General features: G+C 44.7%; 1 protein-coding gene across 1 annotated transcript; it reads left to right on the top strand.

The window, feature by feature from the left end:
• Positions 1-694: 694 nt before the first annotated feature.
• Positions 695-13893, top strand: LOC130576538 (uncharacterized). The gene is made up of 19 exons (XM_057371286.1): positions 695-1027; positions 1452-1581; positions 1724-1817; positions 3258-3408; positions 3982-4144; positions 4669-4794; positions 5515-5583; positions 6418-6540; positions 6841-6996; positions 7630-7683; positions 7968-8185; positions 9117-9193; positions 9333-9443; positions 10121-10207; positions 10976-11083; positions 11254-11375; positions 11532-11654; positions 12748-12790; positions 12936-13893. The coding sequence occupies exons 1-19, from the start codon at positions 904-906 to the stop codon at positions 13011-13013; spliced, it is 2157 nt and encodes a 718-aa protein (XP_057227269.1). The 5' UTR covers positions 695-903; the 3' UTR covers positions 13014-13893.
• Positions 13894-16501: the final 2608 nt, after the last annotated feature.

Here is a 16501-nt window from a genome sequence, read left to right as displayed (position 1 = left end):
AGCGTTGTGGGGCGGGGTGAGGTGGGGGATGTTTGAGATTGAGGAGTTGGGGGAGTTGTGCTGGGTGTTGTGGTGTGGCCGGGGTAAGGGACAGACGAGTGGTTGTGAGCAGGAGTTGTTATCGTGGAATTCTGGAATGCTTTGGGATGGGAGGAATTTCAAGCTCATCCTGTCAGCGAAATTCAGAAAAAAACCCCAAACCCTCTAGCACTATGTAATGATAAAGAATCAGGCATTTATTTTGGCTAAGATGTGCCACAGAAAATATTCCATATAGAGATGGCTTTTTACTGGACTTTCTGCAGATGTGTGCACACAAAACCCAAAGCGATTTCTGTTCATTGGCCCCAAATTCGAAGTTGTATTATTTCCAGCAATCCAGTCCCACCCCCTCCCGTGGACAGGGACACCTTCCACTATCCCAGGCTGCTCCAAGCCTGTCCASCCTGGTGCTGAACACTTCCAGGGATCCAGGGGCAGCCACAGCTTTTCTGGGAATCTGTGCCAGGGCCTCCAGAGGGAGGAATTTGCCCCAATATCCCATCTAACCCTTCCCTGTCAGTGGGAACTCCTTCCCCTTCTCCTCATAGTTATTCCACAGCTGGTTCCACCAAACCCACCAGAAGAAAGGCTTACCTCTTATTCTGACTTTTTTTTTCTTCTTTTTTTCTCCCCCCTCTTTGTTTTTAGGGTTCTCATAGCTCTGAATGGAAATTCCCATGGGTTTTGAGCTGCTGACTGCACTGAGGATGAAACATTTCCATCTGTAGTGTAATTTACCCAAGAGAGATGAAGAAATTGGATCTTGGATGAGTCTTTCTCTCCCCTTGTTGAGRAAAACACCTTTAAAGTGTGAATGAACCGTCTTGCTGCTAAGTAGTTTCTTATTGGAGTTCAGTGGTCATGGGGCCATCAGAAAAAGAGGAGGAAGAACAGAACGTGATCGTGATCAGTGATGATGATGATGGTGGTGATGAGGAAGTGGAGAACACCCAAGGGAGTTCTGTCCTGTGTGTAGAGCTACAGGGTAAGAGCTGTTCCCTTTCTTCTGCTGCTGGACTTCTCTGAAAGATGTAGGGAATAAACTGAATTCGTTGTATGTTATGCTTGAAATCTGCCTTTGTGCTGCACGAGTAAATAAAACCAGGAGGAACTGCCAGGATTTCATAATTTTTAGGGATATCTTTGATGGCACTAATTCTTAACGGTGCCACTGTGTAGTTTTCATATATTTCAAATCTAGCTGAGACTGGGCCTTTTCAATGTCAGCTGGGTCCTTTTTGATGTAGTATCCTCTGGTTTGATAGTTCATGCAAGTTTTGTACACCATTCTTCTGTGAAATCCCAGGAAACATGTGCCWTAAAGGGTTCAAAAACTAAATATCAATAATTTATGTGGAAGTTGTAGCTGCTTTTGCACTGATTTACACCTGYTGCTCTCTTTCCTACAGATGAATCTCACCTGGAAGAGAAGAAACCAGAAGAAATAGTGGATGAGAAAGAGGATTTAGTGGTCACCTACTGTAAACAAGCAAATGTGATGCCTCATGCAAGATATGACTGCAACGTGCACCCCTTCGAGTACATCCAGGGCTGGGCAGTTCCATTTGGGGTCCCATTTTCCACATTTAGTCCTCCTTGCCTTTAGCTTTGTAACAGCTGGGAGCAGAGCTGGGTAAGGATGTGATTTTCCTAAATAAYCCTCTGGTTTTCAACCTTGCAGGAGAACAGAGTGTGACACTTGTTCCCCCCTCGGGACAAACAATGTTATTTGTGACCAGTGCTACTGCTACATCTGTGACAAACCGGCTGCTGAGGTAAGGGGGGAGGCACAGCTTGGAGGGGACAAAGGGACAAGGTGATCATGGGAAAGCTTTAGACAGGCCCTGCCTCAGGCTCAGATTTTGGGTTTTTCTCAGGGGATCCACACCTAAATCCCTCTGGCTGATAGGTTGTTAAGGATGGCAGGTCAGGTCTGCTATAAAATGAGTTGTTTATTGTGTAGACAGGAGGTCACAGAAGGCCTTAAACAGAGTTAATTATTACACAGGACAGCAGAGAGCTATTGGTGAGTTACAGAAAACAGTGGAAAATATCGAGGTACCTATATTAAAGCCAGCAAAGAAATGGGATAAATCAGGAGTCAGGGTAACTCACCACCAAATGTRTACACAGAGGCCTTTTTACKYCATTCTCGAGGGARTAACTGCAAAGCAGCATCCCAGCTTTGGGGGAAAGCCCCACCATTGCCAGGGAATGTGCAGAAGATTCCTGCTTAGTGAGAGTTTGGTGGAACTTTTACAGATTGTGATGTGGAGCTAGAAATTCCAGTTGATCTCCCCACAATCTTCTTCCACAGCGAGACATTTGCAGTCAGCTGGGAGAGGTGATCCCAAGGCTGTCCTGTTTTATCTCACCAATTAACAAATTCACGTGAGGGGGAGATGCCCTGAGTTCTGCAGCAGCTGWCAAGCAACAGATAAACTGCTGTGGCAGGGGGCTGTCCTGCTACACCTTCCACCATCCCAGGCTGCTCCAARCCTGTCCAGCCTGGCCTTGGACACTYCCAGGGATCTGGRGGCAGCCAGAGCTTCTCTGAGAGTCTGCCAGGGCCTCCACAGCCTCCCAGGGAAGAGTTAAGGGCACTAGGAGAATAAGAAATACAGGAAATTTGATTAACAGTCACTCGTAATTCTACTAAAAGTGTGGTTCTGTCAGGGTTTRTTTCTAGTCTGGGCAGTTGTTGGAGTAAACATTTAATAAATATAAATAAATGTACCTCCTGTTTGCTCTTGGGCACACAGTGCATTTCATAAAATTAAATTACTAAATCAGGCATTTTTTAAATAAATTACAGAAATGTCAGCTTTTTAGACTGGCCTAAGTGGAGTTAGGAGTAGAGGGAATTTTGTGGGGGTGGTTTACTTGCTTGCATCTTGTGTGAAATTCAGAAGACTTTGTGAGCAAAGTTGGGGTGAACATGCAAAGACAAGGCTGTGTTCCCAATTTCCAGTGGGGAGGGTGCCAGCCCTGAGGGTCTCTGAAGTGCTCAGGAATGACAGGTAATTAATAAGTGGTTTTTTTTTCCTATGGTTACCATGATATCAAATTGTTGCCTGTCCAAATATTTCCCTGTGGCTTTGCTCAGCTGTGGAAATGATTAAAGAAATTGTAACCCTTTACTCAGAGCAGCTGAAAGGAAAAAAATGAAATTACAACAACTTCTCCCTGGCGTTTTCTTTTGCTTTATGACACAGTGCCAGCACTGGACAACCCCTTCCCTGTGCCACTGCAATGCCCACAACAAAAGCAGCTTCTGGAAGAGCCAGAGGAACCTTGCCTTGACTGGGGTGCTGGCCATGTTCAACCTGGAGCTGCTGGACATCGACACGGAGCTGCGGCACGGCGGTGAGTGCTCTGCCCCCACAGTGGCCTTGGGAACCTGGCAGTGCTCAGCCTGGGGCCTGCRGAGCAGCTTGGCTGCTCCACACCAATCCTTGGGGAAGTTTTAAGGAGCAAATTGCTGTGGTTGCTTTCTTTATCCATGTTTGGATCAGGCATGGGTTTGCAGGATTGGATTCCTGCTTTTTTCCCTCTGCAGGGATCACAGAATGGTTTGGGGTGGAATGGAGTTGGAAGATCATCTCATTTCAACCCCCTGCAATRTGCAGGGACACCTCYCACCACCCCAGGGTGCCCCAAGCCCTGTCCARCCTGGCCTTGGACACTTCCAKRGATCCAGGGRCAGCCACAGCTTCTCTGGGTGCCCTGTGCCAGGGCCTCCCCCCCTCCTTTCCAATATCCAACCTAAATTCCCCCTCTTTCAGCAACAAAGCCATCCTGGTCAATAAAATTGGGTGCAAGCAATTTTCTACATAATTTCACATGGGACACTTTTCCCTTTGGTTTTCAAAAAACAAATGCAAAACACTTTGTGCGATTTTTTTTTTTTTTTTTTTTTTTTTTTGTCTTGTCTCTTAGGAGATCTCCTAGAAAAATTTATCAGGGAACTTTCTGTAGCATATAACATGTACCTAATAGGAGAATGGATAAGTCCCCCAGCACAGGAATGCTTTTGTGTGCCAAAATTGCCCCCTGGGCAGTGTGATAGCTGCCGCTCACAGCACATGGAGGTTGTGCACAAGTAAGTGACAACAGAACTGGAGTTTGAATGATTTCATGAAGTGACAGTCAGAATCACCTGAAAATCTCTCATTATTAAGACCTGGGAAAGCATGAACCTAAAGGCTGGACTTTGGGTTGGGTTTAAGTGGGATATTGGGAAGAAATCCTTCCCTGGGAGGGTGGGGAGGCCCCTGGGTTCTGGAAAGTATCCAAAGCCAGGTTGGACAGCACTTGGAGCAACCTGGYGGAGTGGAAGGWGTTGGGGTTGGAATTTAAGGTTCCTTCCTACCCGAACAATTCTGGGATTCTGTGATTTTTACTGATTGCTCTTCAGAATGGGTTTCACCTTTTCACTGGCATAACAAGCCTTTAAAATTCCCAGAGTATTGGTTGTGCAAGCACCTTCTCATAGTGTTGTCGATCCTTTGAAGGCAAGGCAGGGCTCTTGATTGTTCTCAAGCTTTAGGATGGTTACAGTTACCACTTGTTTAGGAAATTCATTGTTGCAGATCCTTGATCTTACGGGCCACTTGACTTTCTCAGGTATTCTGGTGTTTTCGAGCTGGTMGCAAGATTTTTAAATCAGGCAGAACAAGAAAGCCCCAAAGCTGCTGCTATCATGCTCCTGGGAGCAGCTAAACAGATTGCCCTGCACAAAGACCCTGCTCTGTAAGTACCTTCCTTATTTCCTCCAAGAGAGGGGAATTAGAGAATCCTGGGGTTTTGTTTGTTAGGGGTGAGGAAAGTGTGAAAATCCCAGCCCAGGCTGCATCACAGGAGATGAGCACACTTAAGGAGAAATGGGATTATTTGGTACAGRGGGGATTTTGGGGAAAAGAGGTTCAAGGTTGGATGGAATAGGGAGAAGTTAAGCAGGAATGAGTGCTAGGAGTGTTTGAGATGCTTGATGGGTGATAAKTTTTGGATGCTCCCAGTCTGGAAGCTGAGTTTATTTATGATGATTTTTTTTAAAGGGTTAAAACGCTTCAGTCTTTGCTCCTTGTGCTGCTTATTTTGTTGTATCCTGGCTGTTCCCTCCTTCATTACTGTCAGGCGTGAGAACTGCAGAGCTTTGCTTTTCAAAATCTGAACGTTTTGGGTCTTAAATTCAAAACTTTTGGCAAAAGAGAAGGAAATTATGTCCAGATTGGTCAGAAACATCAGCTCCCCTGCAATTGCTGCTGAGGAATTATCCAGCTTTGCAAGGAGCAGGCTAGACTTGTTCTCTGGGAAGGTCTGCCCTGTCGTTTGCATTTTAGCAATCATTTTTATCAGCATGCCAGCTTCCAAGACTTTTAAAGGAAAAGTATTTTCTTCAAGAGTTGAGTACAGAGAAGGGCAAAAGGCGGGWAGGGGAGCCAGGCATTAATTAGTGCTGTTTTTTCCCAGTCTTAGGAGCTGTCAGAACCTTGGGCACACTGCTTCCCTAAGGATTGCTGTCCCATTTCTGTTCCAAAGGTAAGGCTGGTTTCCTTTCTGGCTACAAACTTTCTGGTYGGCTTTAAAATGCATTTCAGGTGACAAATCTGCTGTTCAGAGGCCCGTGGGGTCTGTGGGAGGCCTGAGCAGGTTGTGGCTGTCACACCAAGGAGTAAATGGTGGCTGGTAGAGGTCACTGCAGCAGCCTGGGAGGATTCCACTGGGATGGAGCATGGAAAAGTTCCTCCAGAGGCTGGAGAATGAGGACACCCAGCTCCCTTGGCTTAATTCACTTCCCATTTTAGCTTTCTCCTTCACCTTTTCCCCCCAAATTCACTTGCTACAGGAGGTTGATGAGTGAAGAATTAACTTCTTTTCCAACCCAATTCTATATTCTCACCTTCTCTGGAACTAATGACAAGTACAACCTAAATCCTTCAGCAGTTTTCATTTCATTTTTAAACTACTATTCTTGATTTTTTTTTATTTCTTACTTGGAAAGAACAGGAGTTTTTACCTCCCTCCTAAATTTTAAAGAGTGAACCCTTCTTTGTTGTCTCCACTTACCAGATAATACAAAAATGGTTCCAGTAGAAGGGAAGGTACAGGAGCTCAGGTAGCTCGAACTGTTTCCTGTACATATTCCTTGGAGATCTTTGTTTTAATGCCTAAATCCACAGATCCTTGGTTTTAAAAATAACAGCAAAATAATAATTTCATTATTCACTACAAAACTTAAAGCAGAAATTTCAATACAGATCCAAACAAAAAGAAACCCAGACTTGTGTAGTTTCCCATACGATTAAAAARGAAGACTTGTTAGTAACTCATCTTATCTTAAAATGTTAATTTTTAATTGTTTTTAAATCACAGGATCACAACCCGACTTCAGAGGATGCTGGTTTTGTGTGACTTTCCAAAAACTCTGTATGAAAAGTTTATTCAGTTTTTTCAGTCCATCTCCCTTCCCTGTCACTGTCATGCTTTCACAAATTGGTGAGTTCTTGGGCTTTTATGCTCTGAATTAATTTGGATCCAGTTGCCTATGGAATGTTCTTTCTCTGGTAATAAAAGTGGGAGCATTTTAGAGGAATATTTCAGTCTTAGCTGCTTTCCCTGTTKGTTATTTGATGCTGTGACTGAGCTGTTCTCCCTAAAGTTTATTTTCCTTTCCCCAGAACTGAACTCTAATCCCCAAAATGCTTTATTAATCAAATTTCACGATCCTGAAAGGAGCTAATTAATGATGTACAGTTAAAACACAACTAAAAAATGACTTTATTTTTGTCCTTCCAGCTTGAATGTTGTGCCCTGGGACCACATGTTACTGACCACGGTTTTAAAAGGCCAGAACACCACAGGGCAGAGAAGGCTGAAAGGAAGGAAAATGTACCTATGGGAAGCACTCCCTGTAGTGGAAGCTCGAGTGGAGAAACTGCTGGATAAAAAGAAGTGAGATTGCTTTGGATTTTTCATTTTGGGAACTCAGGTCTTATGTTTTGGGGTGTTTTCCAAATCTCTGAACTTTGGTGCAACGGAGAAACACAAAACAAAGATTGTGGGGTTTGGGGTTTTTTTAAATTTTTTTTTTTTTAAATCAGCAAGGCCAAGAACTTTTTGAAGTTTCTCAAAGCCCTTTGAATGCCTCRAGACCAAAAAAACATTGCTGGAGTGGCTCATTCTGTGTTTCCAYAAACCCTTCAGGTTTTGGTGGTTGATTTTTCAAACTATTTCTCTTCATCAAAGGCTGACAAGTTGAGGACAACCACAAAAATGTGTTCTGGTCTTCAGAGGGCAGTATTCCAGAAAACCCAATATTCAAAAGAATCCAGTCCGCTTAAAGAATTCAACTGAAAGGCAACCTCTGGTTTTATTTTGCCAGAGTTGAGATAATCTGGGGAAAACTTCTAGGAATTTCTTTCCAGCTGTCTCTTGCTGCCAGCTATGTTTCTGTCCTGCTGARCAATGTCTCTTGTGTGGGAAGCTCTGCTGCTTTGCTTCATTCATTATAGGAAATATTTGAGTGACCTGGGCACAGCTTTACACATCCTTCCCCTTCCTGCTCACCTTGTGTTTTCTCCCCAGGTATAAGGAAGTTGTTCGTTACCTGAGAGCTGTGAAATGTGATGATAACCAAAGGTAAAAGCTTTTTTCCCCACCCTTCTTTTTCCCCTGCCCCATTCTTCCCGCCCCTTTTTTTCCACCTTTTTTTTCCCCTGCCCCTTTTTTCCCGCCCCTTTTTCCCCACCTTTTTTTCCCTGCCCCTTTTTTCCTGCCTTTTCCCTGCCACTTCCTCTTTCCCCCCCACTCCCTTTTCCCTTTCTTTCCTCCCCTCTTTAGTGATCAAGYACAATCACATCTATCTGTACACCCCATAAAAAACTCATCCTAATGAAACCCAAACCTCCATTCCCTCTTTYCAGACTCCGAGACCTTCGGGATATGATCCCGTTCTACCTGTGCAAAACCGGRGATTTCATGGACGCTACCCATTCGCTGCTATTCCCTGTGAACAGCCTGGCCTGCTGCTCTGCCTGCAGGATCACTCCCTGCCAGTTCAAGGTTTACCTCAAAATATTCCGGACAGGCTGTGTTCCCTCTGGGAATGACATAGTGGAGACAGGGCCCTGGGTTTCAGCTGGTAAGTGTTGCTTCTTCCTTCCATCCACTGAGAACTTCATTAGGGTTTTTAATTGTCATTCAAATTAGTGACATTCTGAACCCAACTAGGAGGGGGAGGCCCTGGCACAGGGTGCCCAGAGAAGCTGGGGCTGCTCCTGGATCCCTGGAAGTGTTCAAGGCCAGGCTGGATGGGGCTTGGGGGAACCTGGGATTAGTGGAAGGTGTTGGGTTGGAACTGGATGAGCTTTGAGGTTCCTTCCAGTCCAAACCGTGAAGACACCAGGCAGGAACGGTGACTTTGGACTGGAGCATGAATTAGTTCAGTTCACTCCAAACACTCATTTAGTCAGCTGTGAGGTTCTGCTGAAAGCAAAGTGAGRGAAAGCATTAAAAGAAAATCGAAAGCTTTTCCTTGCCTCCCAGCCTTGCCAGTGTCAGTATGGGGCTTGGCTTTGTGTCTCTGCCGTGACCTTGAGGAGAAAACCTCCTGATGGGAAATGTTTCATCATCAGAATCATTAGTTCAGCCTCTGATAACTGTCATCATCTGGCCTGGACTTTGCTGTTTGTCAGAGTGTCTCCTGCAATGAAAGATTGATTTGGGAGTTGTTCCCTACTGGCAGAATTCTTGGAAGTGTGAGATAGCTCCGTGTCCCACTGAGGTGTGATGCACACAACAAACACTTTCTTTGGGATCACCTGCTGGGATGGCTCAGTCTGGATTGTGTCCAGTTCTTTGTAGCTTTCCAGAATTGTGTTTTACAGTTGATATTTATCCATTCTACCAACAAACTTGTGTAAAATAGCTGTAAACACTTGTGCTTGTCAGGTTTCTGTAGAAACAGGTCTGTCCCTGAATTCATGTCCTGTTTGTGTTCCTACTGTGGAGATATTTGGGRTATGTAAGGTCTGGGTTTGATTTTTTTTTTTTTTTCATTCCACTCCCTACAGGCACTCCCCTGAGGAGCAGTGTGCTAATTAAGCAGGCACTCAAAGTGCTGTACAGCAGCAAGGCACTCTGCAGGAACGTGAGTCAGGCCAAAATTTCCTCTTCTGTCCCACTCCTTTGGAGTGCAGGGATTCACTCTGAGACCCCTTTTCTCTGTGAATAATTTACCCCTCTGGACAGATTCCACTCTGGAAAACAAATGTCCTGTTGCTTTTCAGGCCAAATGTTGGAGCTCCTTCATAATGGTTTTGGGGAGTAGCAATTTCCTGGAAAAGAGGGGGCACCTCCTTCCCTTGACCCTGGAAGAGCCCCCGCTCGCCTTCCAAGCGGTAACAAAYGGTGCAGGGAGGTGGGAGAACCTCCTGGCTTGGGGTTAGACAAAATTCAGCTGGATGTGGGAATTGGGAATTGGCTCCTTCTGCTGAATGCCAAGGTTAACTTCCAGTGCCTCACCCAGTGCTCCTGTGCCAGGGGTAACTCTGCAGGATGCTGGGATTCAGGAGTGCTGAAGGCAGCTGGAAATGGGTTAATCCTGCTCCTGTGCCAGGGGTAACTCTGCAGGATGCTGGGATTCAGGAATGCTGAATGCAGCTGGAAATGGGTTAATCCTGCTCCCAGCTCAGTGGCCGGTACTGATCCTGCATCTGTTCATGTTGGGATGGATCAACTCATCAAGGGGCTGGACAAGGGGGAATGGCATCCCACTGCCAGAGGGCAGGGATAGGTGGGATATTGGGAGGGAATCCTTCCCTGGGAGGGTGGGGAGGCCCTGGCACAGGGTGCCCAGGGAAGCTGTGGCTGCCCCTGCATCCCTGGAAGTGCCCAAGACCAGGCTGGATGGGGCTTGGAGCAGCCTGGGACAGTGGAAGATGCCCCTGCCCATGGCACCATCCTCTGTAAAAACGCTGAAAAACCCACAGAAAAGCACATTAAACCCCCACCTTTGGCACTGTTCAGTGTTTGTTTGAGGAGCATCTGACACCTCCTCCCTCCTGTCCCCTTGCAGAAGGTGCTGGTTGCCAGCAACAGYGTTCTGGAGGATCTCAAGGCCAGAGTTAATGTCTCTTTACCACCTGCCCTTTTCTCTGCTCAGGTGAGTGATGGCAGCAAGGAAAATTTATCACTTGTGTTGCACTCAAGACATAGCAGGAGTGAAAAATAATGGGTTGTCACAAAAAGCTTTTAAGAGGGGGTGGAAGATTTTTTTGGAAGGGGATCATTTTAAGATTAGCACAGTCTCAACTGTTCTGTCTGGACACCTTCAATCCAGAACAAGTTTTTTATCAGTGCCCAAATTTAGAGATTCATGAAGGAGGAAGTTTGGGAATAATTCACTGTSTCTTAATTTCTCCTAAGGTTTGGCTCAAACAGGATGCTGTCCTTTGGGACTTGTCACTGCTTGTCTCAAAACTCAGAATTGCCCAGAAGTTCTAAATTTCTTTTAAATTAAGGGTTTCAACTATGTGGGACACGTTTGAAGKTGGCAGGAAAAAGATTCCATAATCAATGCAGTCATCTAAGGAGCTACCTTACTCTTTTTTACTTTTTTTTGAGGAAATTTTAGTTTAGTCTCCAAATACGTGACTCCTGAGCTGGATTTTTTTCCCCTTTAATTCCCTATTTCTGCTCCTTTGTGAGATTTCATGTTTCTGTGAGCWCTTGGAGAGCACCAGAAATGAAGTCTCTGTTCTACTCCCCTGTTTATAACTCTTGATAAGGTTCTAGTAAATTTATTGTGTGACCTCCAAGCTCTCTGACTGAAATGGAATAACTCAGTGCTGGTTTGCATGGATACAATGGATAAATAGGGAATAAATTTATATTTTATCCATTTCTTTCCTTGTTTCTGTCTTTCATGTAGCTACACCATGAGGCTTCTCTGATCCTGGCCGTSCAAGCAGTGCAGCAGATGCTTTGTTATGACCTTTTCCACCTCACTTCCTTCCTAGAGATAGTTCTGGCTTTTGGGGTGAGTCCTAGAAACTGGTTCCTGTCCAAATAATGTTTGAAATCTCTGGATCACCATCCTGGAGGTTGTAACCACGTTTAACTTGGCTTTGCTTTGATCTTTATGTTGKKKTTTTTTTTAAGGAATGATTTGCATTGAGGTTAAATCACTGATCATGTTTTGTCACTTAGAAAAACTTCTGGGCTCTGAGGATGTTGCTGGAYCAACTTTCCTGTGAGGATCACATCCTCTGTGGCACTGCCAACCTGCTTTTGAGGGATTTGAATCGGGAGAAAGGCACAATGCTGAGCGTGTGAGTCAACCCCTGCTCCCAGAGGAAATCCAGGATCAGTCCCACGGCAGAGGGATGATCCCGAGCTCTCGGGGAGCTCTTGGCCCTGCTTTGGATAAGTCAGAGATGCAAATCCAAAGTGGAGTGATCTGACCAGCTGCTGGTTTTGTTGATCAGGTGGCAGAACCTGGGCCCCAAGTAYGTGGGGGATTTCGTGTGCCTGTTCCTGACCTGCAGACACCAGAGGATGCAATCTGTTGGCCTCTTCACCCTGAACATCATCATCGACAACCTGCCTCTGTGAGTGGGATCCTGGGAAACCTYGGGATTGTCCCTCTGGGGGGAGCTCCCTCTTAATTAACTCAGTTCATTCCTGGTTTTAGCCGTGGGAAAGACACCAGATAGGGGGAGATTGGGAATTATTCTGTGTTACCTGTTGCAGCTTCCCAGCACTCGGAGTTAAGGAAAATGCATTGGCAGCTCTTGGCAATCCTGGCAGCCATCAAATGAGGAGTTTTTAAGCATCACTGTCACCACCAATAGCCAAAATTCTTTAAATTAAGGCTTAAAGCAAAACAGTTCCTGGGTATAACACTGTAGAAAGCCTTAGAGAAAAGTAGCCCAAAATGTTTATTTTTGTGTCTCTRCGTGACTACAGTGGGCGTGCAGATGTCTTGAACTTGGAACAGATATCATCATGTGAGAGAGCAAACSCTCAGCAAAAAGGGAAGGTTTGGGAATATCCTGATCCTTTTAAAGGGAGCAGAGCCCCTTGGCTCTGCAGCAGCTCAGAGCTTCAGTGGGTGTGGAAACCAGACCTTTTCACAACYCTGAGTGCTTTTATAGATTATGATTGATCATGAAGCACTGCAGCCTCTGTGGAATCCTTGATCTCCTGAGCTTTGCAGGGGAAATTTTGGAGGTTTAGAGTGATAGATTTCAATAAATTGATAGAATAGTTGTGAAATCAGTTTGCTCTGTGGTTGGGGTGCAGAGAATTTGCTTCTCTGGCACTTTGGAGCTGATGGCAGCYRAGAATTCYCCTCTTGGTAATTCTTCTGAGTGARAYGGATGTGYCATCCTCATTCACTCAATGATGGATGAGCAAAGCTGCATTTAACAAATTTACAGGCAGTTTACAAATCCATGAATTGTCCTTTTGGATTTCTTTCTTCTCCTCCAGCAGTGAGCCTAGAGAAACTGATGAAATCCTCTTTCTCCTGGTCTTGGTCTTCATTATTTTCCTGCACATCTGAAATCACCTCTGTTTGGAACTGCAAGCAAATTGTTGGATTTTTTGTAGATTTTTAAGTAATGCAAAGACAGGAGTGGCTGCACCTGTGAGCAGCTCTGTCCCTTGGTGGGACTGAGTGGGAATTTCTCTCTCTTTCAGGTGTCCCTGGGCACAGCAGCTCTGCACCTTTTTCCGTGACTCGGTGAGTATCCCAATATTTGTAGGATTTAACAGCAAAGCAGATCAATGGCAATGACATCCCTTATCAATTAGATATTGAAATGYATCATTTTGTATTAAAAAAAAATATTCCTGAAGGGAATTAATTGTGTTTTGTCTCTTCCCAGGGATTGAAGCAGCTCCCTTTGGGCACTACAGTTCACCAYGAAGTTTCAAAGTTCATCACTGCTTTTGAGAAACTGTAACTTGGATAAAATCCTCAGGAATATTTTCTGGTTGTTTTTCATCAGGAACAATCTCTTCCTGGAGTTTCTTGGGTTTGCTTTGGTAGCCACCTCCAGGAACAGCCAGCTGCAAACTGACTGCCCTGGCTTTGGAGTGGGCACAGAGCCACATTTTGGGAGTTTCTTGCAGTTCCACATATTAAGGAGTTGTTGGAAGAGGCAGCAGGTTTSAATTGTTTGGAGAAGCTGATCCCCAGGGAATGAGGGCAAGGAAACCTGGATGGAGCAGAAACACCCAAAGGGTTTTCTTCCTGTTGGGACACAAAGCTGCTGAGAGGGAAAAGCTTAAACCACAAAACCAGGGAGTTTAAAACTCCCTCTGCAGCAGTTTAGGGTCAAGTGCTGTTTGCACACTTCTCATTTTGGGATGAATTTTAAACCAAGAGCCATTCTGGAGGCTGAAGGGGAAAACTGAGATTTTCTTTCRTCAAACAATCCCAGCAAGGGAGGCCTGGGACGGTGATGAGCTGAGTTTATTTGTAATCAATCCAGATTCCAGGCTGGGCTTTTATTTTCTGCTGAAAATAGGATGTAGATTGGTGCTGRTGGCTCTGTGCATTTCCCAGATCCTAATTCTGAGGGGAATTTGGGTTCCCTCTGACTTGGGGAGGTGAAAGAAGTGTTTGGAGCCTGGTTTGGGTTCCCTGTCCCATTGGGATTCCTCTCTGCACTGCTTGGACAGGCAGGAAAACAAACCTTAATATGTGACCAGCTGTACTTTGCACATTTCCAGGCGTTTGGGGGCTTTTGCAGCTCTTGAKATCCRAGTTTTCTGTAAGAAATGCACCTGRGCCTAAATTTGACACCTTTTTAATTAAAACTGTACAAGTTCTGTTGTTACATTGGCAGTTTGGGTGGTTTCTTGTTTGTTTTCTTGGTTTAGGGTGAGGGTTTTTGGGGTTGGGTTTTGTTTTGGGGTGGGAATTCATTTGCTTTGGGTTTTTTTTAGTTGGGTTTTTGGTTTGGGTTTTTTCGGTCTTGTTTTTTTGGGGGGTTGGGTTTTCTTTTAGTCACGCTCTTTTTGGGGGGTGTTAATTTTTTTTTGTTTGATTTGGTTTTGTTTTTTGTTTGTTTTTGTTTTGTGTGCTTAGGGTTTTGTTTGGTTTTTTTGGGGTTTGGGTTTTTTTGTAGTTTTTGTTTTGTGGGTTTGCTTATTTTGCGGGGTTGGGTTTTTGGTTTTGGGGAGTGGGATTTTTTGGGTTTTGGAGGTTTTTTTGTGGGGTTTTTTTTGTATTTTGGGGGGGGTGGTTTTTTTTGTGGGTTTTTTTGTGTTTTTGTTTGGGGTTTGGGTGTTTTTGTTTTTGAGGTTTTTTTGAGGTTTGGGTTTTTGGCTTTTTGTTTTGGCTTTGGGTTCGACTGGTCCAGGGTCTCTTCCAGATCCCCCCATTCCAGGACCCCAAACAGGGAGAGGGAACAGGTTGAGGACAGGTGCTTTGTCACCCCTTCCAGCCTGGATTTCCCCTGTCRCACAAAGTCTGGGAAGYGCTTCTTTCCTGTAAGTAAACAAGMACATCTCCATTATTTATCCCCTTCTGAATTTTAATGACTTGGAGCAGCCCTATAGATCCTATACGTAATGACTGAATCTTTTATGGATAAGACTTTCCTGGAGCTCTGCACTTCACTTTAGGCAGGGTTGGTGAGAACCATCTCCCTGAGCCTGGAATCAACCTGAAGCAAGGGCTGAACTCTCCAGGTAAAATGGAGAGGAGCAAAGCTCATTAAAAATGGAAAAGTGTCCTTTGGAGCGGGAAACGGGCCCCTGCAGCTGCYTCATCCCAATATTGGCTTGTCCTTCCCTGTCCTTGGCCCTAAATGAAGTGGGGAGGGGGCTGGGAGTCACTGCCCCGCTGCCCTGGATCACAAGGACTTTTCCAGCTGCTCTCCCAGCCGGAAATACTCGCCTTTAATAACGGGACTATGGAAAATCCAAGCCCGGCTCGTTGCCGGTGCCAGATTGACAGATGGCTCCGCTCATTAATATTGCACAACTCAGGCACTTCATCATTCCTTAATCTGCAAAGCCTGGGGGTGGGGAGGGGGAAAGGCTGGTCCCCATCTGGGGCTGCACCCCAGAATCCCTGGAATCCTACACAGCTCCTGCTCCTGCCTGGAGCAGGGGATGGACCTTGATTCCCCATCTGGGGCTGCATCTCAGAATCCCTGGAATCCTACACAGCTCCTGCTCCTGCTTGGAGCTGCTCCTGGAGGATGGGATGGACCCAGATTCCCTGGGGTCGGTCGCTCCTAAATTCCCTGCCCGGCTCATCCCTGGCAGGTCGAAGAGAATCCCGGGAAATCACTTGCCCATCCCTGGGCTCACGTTGCCATTAAAGCCGAGCCTTTCCTGCGCTGGGGGGAGGCAGCGCAGGGATGGGGATGGATCCAACATCGGGATAAATCCCCGAGGCACGGAGGGTGTGGGGACCCCCCAGAGCAGCCCTGAGCTTTGGGATGGATGTTCCCAGCAAAGCAGATCCCGGGCTCTGGCCCCGAATGGATCCTGGCGGATTCCCAACCTCTGGCAGCCTCCCGGAGCGGGATGAGCCCGCTGGCTCCAGGAGGCTGCCCGGGAGCTCTCCCATGGATCCTGTGGGAATTGAGGGCTGGAGGGGAGCCCAGGGCACCATCCTGCTCTTGGCACTGCGCAGGGACAGAGAAAATACATCATTTTTTAATATCTTTTTTAATATTTTATTCATATATATATATATATATTTCCTATAGTTGTCTTATAGGATGCCTCTTTCAGTAGGCCTTTTTTATTTTATATATATATATATATATTTTATATGTATGTGTTTTTATATTTATATATTTTAAACATACTCTTATATTTTGTATTTTTATATATTTTTATATTTTTATGTATGTCTATTTTAATATATATGCATAAATGTAAGCATGCACTTGTATATGTGCATTTATACTTCCATTCATTATATATTATCTATAATACATAAAAGATATAATAAATTAGATCTAGAAATTGTATCATATCTACATGTATGTAATATGAGTGTATATTTTTCATGCCATTATTTTTATATCTATGTATAATTATGTGTATGTGTAAATATATAATGCATATGCACATATATATTATATAACTGTGTTATATCTATTATATATTACATATCATATATAATATGGCATTGAATGGTCTTTAAGGTTCCTTCCAACCCAAACCATTCTTATAGCATTTTAGATAAATATATAATTTTTAAAATTTAAATATTTATATATATGTGTGTATATTTTTTTTACTATAACATATTATACATTTATTCTGGTATATAACATTTTAGACAGAGACATATATAATCTTAAATAGATGTATAAAAATGTATATAAATAAATATATTTCACCTTCATTTTCTCTCTGCCAGGGCCACACAGGGAATTTGCTCCCTCAGGAATGAGGGGAGCCCTGGGCTCAGCCCCAGCTG

The sequence above is a fragment of the Malurus melanocephalus genome, unplaced genomic scaffold (genome assembly GCF_030028575.1).
Source record: "Malurus melanocephalus ecotype Western Australia unplaced genomic scaffold, MMel_1.1 scaffold_143, whole genome shotgun sequence".
Classification (NCBI taxonomy): domain Eukaryota; kingdom Metazoa; phylum Chordata; class Aves; order Passeriformes; family Maluridae; genus Malurus; species Malurus melanocephalus.
The sequence above is the reverse complement of the archived record's forward strand: the minus strand, read 5'-3'. Positions and strand labels throughout refer to the sequence as shown.